The sequence below is a fragment of the Mizuhopecten yessoensis genome, unplaced genomic scaffold (assembly GCF_002113885.1).
Source record: "Mizuhopecten yessoensis strain PY_sf001 unplaced genomic scaffold, ASM211388v2 scaffold2329, whole genome shotgun sequence".
NCBI lineage: Eukaryota > Metazoa > Mollusca > Bivalvia > Pectinida > Pectinidae > Mizuhopecten > Mizuhopecten yessoensis.
This window is the reverse complement of record NW_018404492.1, coordinates 3,595,066-3,605,612: the sequence shown is the minus strand read 5'-3', so window position 1 is coordinate 3,605,612 and position 10,547 is coordinate 3,595,066. Positions and strand designations below refer to the sequence as shown.

At 39.7% G+C, this 10,547-nt stretch overlaps 1 protein-coding gene across 1 annotated transcript in view; it reads right to left on the bottom strand.

The window, feature by feature from the left end:
* LOC110445731 (dual oxidase 2-like) overlaps positions 1-10,547 on the bottom strand; it is a 78,520-nt gene that overhangs the window by 32,474 nt on the left and 35,499 nt on the right. Inside the window, exons 10-13 of the mRNA XM_021490510.1 lie at positions 9,616-9,709; positions 7,894-8,078; positions 7,109-7,305; positions 5,888-6,009 (exon numbers count right to left, since the gene is read on the bottom strand). Coding sequence (XP_021346185.1) covers positions 5,888-6,009; positions 7,109-7,305; positions 7,894-8,078; positions 9,616-9,709 — 598 coding nt within the window. The remainder of the gene's footprint in view (positions 1-5,887; positions 6,010-7,108; positions 7,306-7,893; positions 8,079-9,615; positions 9,710-10,547) is intronic.

Here is a 10,547-nt window from a genome sequence, read left to right as displayed (position 1 = left end):
AGCACACATCTCTCATTTATGAATATTCAATTCCTTTTGCCCAAAGATTCTCTAGAACAAGTTTGGTTAAAATCCCTTCAACGGTACAGAAGGAGAAGGATCTTAAATGTTTTCCTCTATTTCCCCTAATGGGCCCCACTCATCTGCCCCAAAGAAGGGGGTCCACAAGGGGGTCCCTAAGCATGCTTCAGACTGCATTTGGTTTAAATCTGTTCACTTTTAAAGTAGGAGAAAAAAAATCCTCTATTTCCCCTATTGGGCCCCGCCCCTATGCACCCAGAGGGGCCACACCCTCCGATTATACAAACTTGAGGCTCCTTTGTCCAAAGATGCTCTAGAACAAATTTGGTCTAAATCCTTCGATTGGTTGAGAAGAAGAAGCTAGATTTTTAAAGATTTACCTATTTTCCCCCGCCCCTCTGCCCCCAGGGGAACCATACCCTCCGTTTATACAAAACTGAGAACCCTTTGGCCAATGATGCTCCAGACCAAATTTGGTCAAAAGCCCTTTATCGGTACAAAAGGAAAAGGATCTTTGATGTTTTCCTCTATTTACCCTAATGGGCCCCACCTATCTGCCCCAAGGAAGGGACCCCACACACCTCAGTTTATACAAAATTGATTCTTTTGTCCCTAATCATGCTTCAGACTGCATTTGGTTTAAATCCCTTCACTTGTATAGTAGGAGAGAAAAAAATCCTCTATTTCCCTTATTGGGCCCTGCCCCCAGAGGGGCCACACCCTCCGTTTATACAAACTTGAGTCTCCTTTGTCCATAGATGCTCTAGGACATATATGGTCAAAATCCTTCTATTGGTTGAGAAGAAGAAGATTTTTGAAGATTTACCTATTTTCCCCCTATTTGGCCCCGCCCCTCTGCCCCCAGGGGGACCATACCTCCGTTCATACAAAACTGAGAACCCTTTGGCCAATTATGCTCCAGACCAAATTTGGTCAAAATCCTCAATCCTCTGAGTCGTTCAGAACTAGTAGCGTTTTAAAGGAAAAAGTTGCTGGACGCTGCACCATGGGATATAAGCTCACTTGGCCCTTCCGGCCAGGTGAGCTAAAAACAACACAGTTATTCATTAAAACACATCACTAATTACTTGTCAGTAAGTTCAGTAACACCGGTCTTTATATAAATATTAGCCCCAAAGTCATTGGGGTTTCATTCATTTCATATACATGTCATACACAGTTTACATCGTACAGGACCATTTTCCGCCTGGTTCTTCAGTAGGGCTCAGGACTCGCCTGGCGATATAACCAAACTATGTATGATAGCAGTCTTTGTTGTACAGGACTTTGGCCTGGTTCTCCAAGAGGAGTCAGGACCCCGCCTGGCCACAACCTGCTCATTCAATTCCAATTCTTCATTTGTTCATTGTCTACCAGCTCAAAACTTTAATACTTACCTCATTTCCCTTAACCAGGACCGCCTTTTCCTGTTTATAGGATTAGGACTTGCACCTGGTAGGGAATCTTGAATTTATCTTCCTTCATGCTGGTAATTGTGTAATTATATGCAGCAGCCAAGACAGCCCTAAATGCAATTTGTTTGTTTGATTTTGTTCTATGTTTTGTTTTAGTTAAGTATGTATTTGCTATGCTATGTAAATTATATTATGTGTAGAACAGTTTAGTAATGTAAATACTTAGTGATTTATTTTATAATACATCCGTAAATCTTAAAAATCCGTGTTTGTTATTGTTTATAAAACAGTTCTAGTACGTATATAAACAACTCACCTATCGGTGAGAAACGGAAACAGGATATATATTGTTTTCTTATGACAAAGGATGGAAAAGTCTAGAGAATTCCGAGTGACTTCGGTAACTTCTAATATACGACAAGATTCCTGGCGAAAACAGGTGAAATGGACGAAATCCGAGTCAAAATCATAACCCGGCGGGTGAAGTTATAAAAGCGGGTGAAGGGCTAAAATCCAGGGTGTAACCCGACGAAATCGGGTCACTTGGCAGGTAAGGTGTTCCCTATTGGGCCCCACCCCTCAGGGACCAGACCCACGGTTTAAACAAAATTGGTTCCCCTTCACCAAAGGATGCTTCAGACCAAACATGGAACAAATCCTTTCATTCCAACAGGAGAAAAATGATTTTAAAGAATTTGCTATATTTTCCCTATGGGGCCCCGCCCCTCAGCCCCCAGGGGGGCCAGACCCTCCATTTATACAAAATTGGTTCCCCTTCCCCTAAGGATGCTTCTTCCCAAATTTGGTCAAAATCTGCTCAGTCATTTATGACTAGGAGCGATTTTTAGGAAAAGTTGACGGACGACGGTTGACGGACGCCGCGCCATGGCATAAGCGCACTTGCCCTTCGGGCAGGTGAGCTAAAAACCTTTTGTCACGCCAAGTGAAACACCTTGTGAGTATTTCCTACAATAAATGCAAGTTACAGTTAGGTGTCAAGTAATTCAGCCTTAATTCAGTGTTAAGCAGTACAGTAATAAAGTAGTTTGATTTGTTACCAAATTTTGCAAATGAAAATTTAATCAAGAGGCCCAATAGGCCTGCATCGCTCACCTGGTATTAATCTCACACTTGTAATTTTAAAAGAACCTATTAAAAGATTTAAACATATGACGCCTGTGACCTTGAATAACGAACAAGGACATTAGGTTGAACAGAGTTTATAGTCTTCCAACCCAGCATGCTTCTAGCAAAATATCATTACCCTGGACCTTTTGGTTATACAGAACAAATCATTTAAAGATTTAAACAAATATTGACCACTGTGACCTTGAATATGGGCGAAGGTCATTCACTTGGAAGTCCTTCATCCCAGCATGTTAATGGCCAAATATCATCACCCTTGGCCTTTTGCTTATTACGAAGTCGTTAAAATGTTTTTAACATATTTGACCCGTGACCTTGAATATATGTCAAGGTCATTCATTTGGCCAAACTTGGTAGACCTTCATCCCAGCATGTTACTGGCATTACCCTAGGCATTTTGATTATTCAGAAGAAATTGTATTACAGGTTTTTAACATATTTGCCCCCAGTGACCTTGAATATAAGTTCATTCACTTGAACAAACTTGGTAGTCCTTCATCCTAGCATGCAACAGATCAAATATCAGTACCCTGGGCCTTTTGGTTATTGAAACGTCGTTTGAAATTTTTAACATATTTGACCCCTGTGACCTTGAAAGTGGGTCAAGGTCATTCATTTGAACAAACTTGGTAGTCCTTCATCCCAGCATGATACAGGCCCGATTTCAGTACCCTGGGTCTTTCAGGTATTGAGAAGAAGTCGTTTAAGATTTTAATACATTTGACCCCTGTGACCTTGAAAGTGGGTCAAGGTCATTGATTTGGACAAACCTGGCAGTCCTTTATTCCAGCATGCTACATGCCCAATATCAGTACCCTTGGCCTTTGGGTTATTGAGAAGAAGTTTTTTGAAGATTTTTACACATTTGACACCTGTGACCTTGAAAGCATGTCAAGGTAATTCATTTGAACAAACTTGGTAGCCCTTTATCCCAGCATGCGACAGGCCCAATATCAGTACCCTTGGCCTTTTCGGTTATTGAGAAGAAGTTTTGTGAAGATTTTAAGACATTTGACCCCTTTAACCTTGAAAGTTGGTCAAGGTCATTCATTTGAACAAACTTGGTAGCCATTCATCCCAGCATGCTACAGGCCCAATATCAGTTCCCTTGGCCTTTCGGTTATTGAGAAGAAGTTTTGTGAAGATTTTAAGACATTTGACCCCTTTAACCTTGAAAGTTGGTCAAGGTCATTCATTTAAACAAACTTGGTAGCCATTCATCCCAGCATGCTACAGGCCCAATATCAGTTCCCTTGGCCTTTCGGTTATTGAGAAGAAGTTTTGTGAAGATTTTAAGACATTTGACCCCTTTAACCTTGAAAGTTGGTCAAGGTCATTCATTTAAACAAACTTGGTAGCCATTCATCCCAGCATGCTACAGGCCCAATATCAGTTCCCTTGGCCTTTCGGTTATTGAGAAGAAGTTTTGTGAAGATTTTAAGACATTTGACCCCTTTAACCTTGAAAGTTGGTCAAGGTCATTCATTTAAACAAACTTGGTAGCCATTCATCCCAGCATGCTACAGGCCCAATATCAGTTCCCTTGGCCTTTCGGTTATTGAGAAGAAGTTTTGTGAAGATTTTAAGACATTTGACCCCTTTAACCTTGAAAGTTGGTCAAGGTCATTCATTTAAACAAACTTGGTAGCCATTCATCCCAGCATGCTACAGGCCCAATATCAGTTCCCTTGGCCTTTCGGTTATTGAGAAGAAGTTTTGTGAAGATTTTAAGACATTTGACCCCTTTAACCTTGAAAGTTGGTCAAGGTCATTCATTTAAACAAACTTGGTAGCCATTCATCCCAGCATGCTACAGGCCCAATATCAGTTCCCTTGGCCTTTCGGTTATTGAGAAGAAGTTTTGTGAAGATTTTAAGACATTTGACCCCTTTAACCTTGAAAGTTGGTCAAGGTCATTCATTTAAACAAACTTGGTAGCCATTCATCCCAGCATGCTACAGGCCCAATATCAGTTCCCTTGGCCTTTCGGTTATTGAGAAGAAGTTTTGTGAAGATTTTAAGACATTTGACCCCTTTAACCTTGAAAGTTGGTCAAGGTCATTCATTTAAACAAACTTGGTAGCCATTCATCCCAGCATGCTACAGGCCCAATATCAGTTCCCTTGGCCTTTCGGTTATTGAGAAGAAGTTTTGTGAAGATTTTAAGACATTTGACCCCTTTAACCTTGAAAGTTGGTCAAGGTCATTCATTTAAACAAACTTGGTAGCCATTCATCCCAGCATGCTACAGGCCCAATATCAGTTCCCTTGGCCTTTCGGTTATTGAGAAGAAGTTTTGTGAAGATTTTAAGACATTTGACCCCTTTAACCTTGAAAGTTGGTCAAGGTCATTCATTTAAACAAACTTGGTAGCCATTCATCCCAGCATGCTACAGGCCCAATATCAGTTCCCTTGGCCTTTCGGTTATTGAGAAGAAGTTTTGTGAAGATTTTAAGACATTTGACCCCTTTAACCTTGAAAGTTGGTCAAGGTCATTCATTTAAACAAACTTGGTAGCCATTCATCCCAGCATGCTACAGGCCCAATATCAGTTCCCTTGGCCTTTCGGTTATTGAGAAGAAGTTTTGTGAAGATTTTAAGACATTTGACCCCTTTAACCTTGAAAGTTGGTCAAGGTCATTCATTTAAACAAACTTGGTAGCCATTCATCCCAGCATGCTACAGGCCCAATATCAGTTCCCTTGGCCTTTCGGTTATTGAGAAGAAGTTTTGTGAAGATTTTAAGACATTTGACCCCTTTAACCTTGAAAGTTGGTCAAGGTCATTCATTTAAACAAACTTGGTAGCCATTCATCCCAGCATGCTACAGGCCCAATATCAGTTCCCTTGGCCTTTCGGTTATTGAGAAGAAGTTTTGTGAAGACTTTAAGACATTTGACCCTGTAACCTTGAAAGTGGGTCAAGGTCAATCATTTGAACAAACTTGGTAGCCCTTCATACCAGCGTGCTACAGGCTCAATATCAGTACCCTGGGCCTTTCGGTTATTAAGAAGAAGTTGTTTGAAGACTTTAAGACATTTGACCCCTGTGACCTTGAAAGTGAGTCAAGGTCATTCATTTGGACAAACTTGGCAGTCATTTATCCCAGCATGCTACTGGCCAAATATCATCACCCTAGGCCTTTTTGTTATTGAGGAGAGGTAAAATATTGACGTCGGATGACGGACCAACGACCCCGCACCACGGCATAAGCTCACTTGGTCCTTTAGGCAAGGTGAGCTAAGAATCATTCATCGATCTTTAACATAGGATTGATGGTTCAATTACAGTTACTCCTACATACCATTGGTTATATGTATAAAGGGGTCAGTCTGGATCTGGGTCTCATCCACATTGGTGACATTCTTAATGATGTCAAATATTGTAAAACTATTGATTCTGTCAATGTCTGCCTGGGAAAACAATCTGTAAAATCAAACATAATAACATTAATATACGCAGTGAGTGGGTTAGAAATGGAAATATATTACTGTTGTTGACAAAACAACACTTATCTCTGAAATCTTGCATTTTAAAATGCATGTATGCTTCTGAAATTCTACTTAAATTAATCAATCATTCAAAAAAGTGATAATTTCAAAATGGTTGTTAGCTTTTAACTGCTGAATATAAACCCATACAGTCAGGCAAGCTATAAAACCTGCTTTTTTGCATTAATTATGAAACAATTCTCATTGGCTATTATAACTCGGTTGTTAGCACGGGGGGGGGGGGACTGGAGTACCCAGAGTCAGGCAGGTGACCCCATACCTTTTCACGTCTGATCACGGAATCGAACCCCTGGTGCCTTGGTGAAAGGCAAGTGCGCTATCCACTGTGCTACCCAACCACCCAAGCAAGCTATAGGTCAAATTTCATGATTGTAGGTCCTTGAAAGTTGAAGTTATTGATTTTTTTTAAACTAATAACTCTTTGCCCTAGAAAGTCACTGTAATCCAAATATCATGTCTCCAGGTCTTATGGTTCTGAGAAGAAGTTGCTTAAAGATTGGTCGAGTGGTTAACACTCAAGCCTTCCAAGCAGGCGGCCGGGGTTCGATCCCTGAAGTCATCGTACACATGGAATATTCAGAGAAAGTGTTTTCTCCTGCCCACACAACTACAACAACCCAGGTGGAGTAGAAAATGGTCTGGGGTGGGTGTTGCTGTATCTACGCTGTAGCATTCAAGTGAGGTGGCACTATAAATGATGCCGTTGGAAGCACGGTCCGACTACGAACAGAACACAATACATCTGGAGCACACACGCAGGCATACACACATAGGGAGAGCTGATAAGGCAGCTCCAGCAAATTCCTCAAAATTGTATTGAATAATGTATATGCTTATTGTATTGATTATATAAATGTATATCTATGCACTGTAAAGGGCTTTAGAGTGGCTTATGTTAGCTAGATAGGGCGCTATATTAAATGTTGTATATTATTAAAGAAAAATTGACAGCGAAGGGCAGATTAAAGGATACTTTGTGTACTTAAAATGCTACAGTGTTATTAATGTCTTACCCATTATCTAAGTTTTCGTACCAAAACCGATCCCCATCCCTAACACGACAGAATTGGTCGACAAGGATGGCACGGAAGAGAGGCCCTGGCCCATTAAATGTGGTCTCCATGAGGCCTCCAGTGAACAGGTCCACATCCTCAGGAGTAGTTCCATTCAGTCCCTTATCAATGTACAGCTGCTGTAGGTTAGCTATGGCCTGTGTTCAAAAGAATTTAACAGGGGAATTATAGCCTGGTTATATATACAGTTATACCCTGGCAAATGTTGAGGAAAACAATCAACATCAATCACTGATGTGTTATTCCTTCTGGGTCAAAAAGAATTTCCATAGAATTCCACAGTAGTGGATGCGTTGCCTGCTCAGTGCTTTTAGTAAGAAAAGTGTTTTGGCTTGAGTTATCGCGTAAACAGATATGCCATAACACGGAAAGTTGAAACTCGACAGAAAACCCGTAATATATGTTGAACATTATTGCTTCTAGCATTACCGTACAAAATTTGAAAGGAATTAATTAAAAAATTAAAAAGTTCTTGCATTTACTACACAATGCCCTTATTTGGTAATAAAAGGGGCAAACTCCACCAAAAATGCATGTAAACTTCTGAAATGTGAACTTGTCTGAGCTATATTGGTATGCAATATGTGTACCAAGTTAGAGCTCAATCAATCCAAGGGAACTCAAGTTATCGCACGGAAACCTTGTCTTTCATCTTACTATTATACTAGTAGTTANAACTGGAAGTATGGAGTAATAAATGAAAGTCAAAATAGAAGCAATCTTACTTCGACAGTTGATGCAGGAACATTTGCAGGGAAAGTAGGATTGATGTCTTCCCAGCTTTTCAGCCTGGGCAGATTGAAGGCCTCTCTAACTGCCTGGTAGTCAGGGAGACCATGGTCACGACCTCTCTGGATGTTCAATGCCGCAAGGTCACGCCGGGAAAACTCTAGGGGCCCAAACACATAACCTGGAATGTCAATTTGGTAAATATTGATTCATAATTAACAATTTCTAAAAATTCAAATGTTAGCGGAGGATTTCCTGGAAAATCATCTCACTGAAAACATCACTAGAAATTGCAGAAGGATCTCACTAATAACAAGAGGCCCATGGGCTTTAACGGTCACCTGTGTCCTACAGTATTTATATTTGTTGTTGAAATATGTACCAATTTGAGTAAAAAATTGTTAAGTATAACGTTAACTAAGTTTGTAAGGACCATGAGCTGATCGTTCCTAGACTGATTTTCAGTTAGATCAACCTATTAGAACTTTGAAATAGGTATTTTCAAAATAGCGGCCATGGCAGTCAAATTGTGTTTCTGATCGACCTGAAAAATAACAAAACTTTGTCAGGACCATGAGTCGATAATTCCTACAAAGTTTCAGTTTAATCGGCTAAGCAGAACTTGACTTTAAGTTTGAAATAGTTTTTCAAAATGGTGGCCGTGGCGTCCATATTGGATTTCTGATTGACCCGAAAAATAACAACACTTGGTCAGTATTTCAGCTTAAGTTGAAAATGTAAAATGTTAACGGACGACGCACGATGAAGACGGATAGCAGTAAGTTACTTGAGCTAAAGCTCAGGTGACCTAAAAATAGCAATGAAAATCCTACTGGTATTCCATCACAATATTGCACCAAGTTTTGTTGTTATATTTTGGTCGAAATACTACTGATATAAGTAGGGGAATATTATTTTATTTATTAAGCAGACAATATCAATTAACAGAAATATTTATTGTACTGTATGATCATAGAAATAGTTATAGATACTATATAACATATCAATATTAAATATGAATTTTTGGAGTGGTTAATGTTAACATTTTTACTTTTGAAACTCCTTTTGGCACTAAATATTGCTGTACAAAACTGTTTGAACATCATATAAATATGACATTCTAATATTAGCAGGTGACAGTGAATATTGTCAACCCGAGAAAACCATTGTCACCCGAGACGAAGCCGAGGGTGACAATGGGTTCTTGAGGGTTGACAAAATGGCCACTGTGAAGAACCCGGAACGCACATTTTTCGCGCATGTGATATTTTTCTCTGTCTCATGGCAATATTACCCATGCCCCTTAAAACCAATGTATTTTCAGAAGGTGACAGAGATTTTTGTTTAATTTTCTCCCAACCAATAAAATAGTTAGAAATTCACTTGAGGTGTAACAATTTCAAAATGATTTATTAAACATGTAATAAGCAAAACTTTCCACAGTGTGATAATTCCTAATCCTGCTTCTGCAACCTGATTCATTTAGCTGACCACTTACATTGATAGGTTATAATAATAATTTTTCAAACCTTTTTATATCACTAAATTTGTACAGATGCCTTTAATGTTTTTGTATAGGTCTCTGGTTTATATTAACAAAATATGGATATATCCCTGGGTTGTAGTGGGTCAGGAAATGGGTCATTTATAAACATGTATCAAAAGAACTGTCACAGAACAAATTTGTTTTCTATTAGTTGTGAAAGATGTGTCCATACCTGCAAGATCAGCCACCATGATATGATCTTCTCGCTCTCCAAGGGTGGATGCCATTCCACGAAACAATGAGTCCACATCCTCTACGACCGATTCCTACAACAGTAGCTCTAAAGTTTTATTTTCACTATTACAATAGTACACACCTGTACACAAATGAAAATTATGTTGTAGTGACTATGACTCTGCTGCCCTAACTTTGATCAAAGGCAAATATCAGTAACTCAGTTTAGAAATGGAGTGTAGTTATCAAGCTTGTTACCAAAGGAGGGCTCTAACTAGATTATCTGTTATGGGTTAAATGTGTACAGTGGTTACCCTTGTGTTACAGGTGTACAGTGGTTATGTATGTGTTACAGGTGTACAGTGGTTATGTATGTGTTAAATGTGTACAGTTGTTATGTATGTGTTAAATGTTTACAGTGGTTACCTGTGTGTTACAGGTGTACAGTGGTTATGCATGTGTTAAATGTGTACAGTGGTTACCTGTGTGTTAAAGGTGTGCAGTGGTTACCCTTGTGTTACAGGTGTACAGTGGTTACCTGTGTTAAAGGTGTGCAGTGGTTACCTGTGTGTTAAAGGTGTACAGTGGTTACCTGTGTGTTAAAGGTGTACAGTGGTTATGTATGTGTTACAGGTGTACAGTGGTTACCTGTGTGATACAGGTATACAGTGGTCACCTATGTATTACAAGTGTACAGTAGTTACCTGTGTGATACATGTGTACAGTGGTCACCTGTGTGTTACAGGTGTACAGTGGTTACCTGTGTGTTACAGGTGTACAGTGGTTAGGTATGTGTTACAGGTGTACAGTGGTTACCTGTGTGTTAAAAGTGTACAGTGGTAACCTGTGTGTTAAGGGTGTACAGTGGTTACCTGTGTGTTACAGGTGTACAGTGGTTACCTGTGACATACAGGTGTACAGTGGTTACCT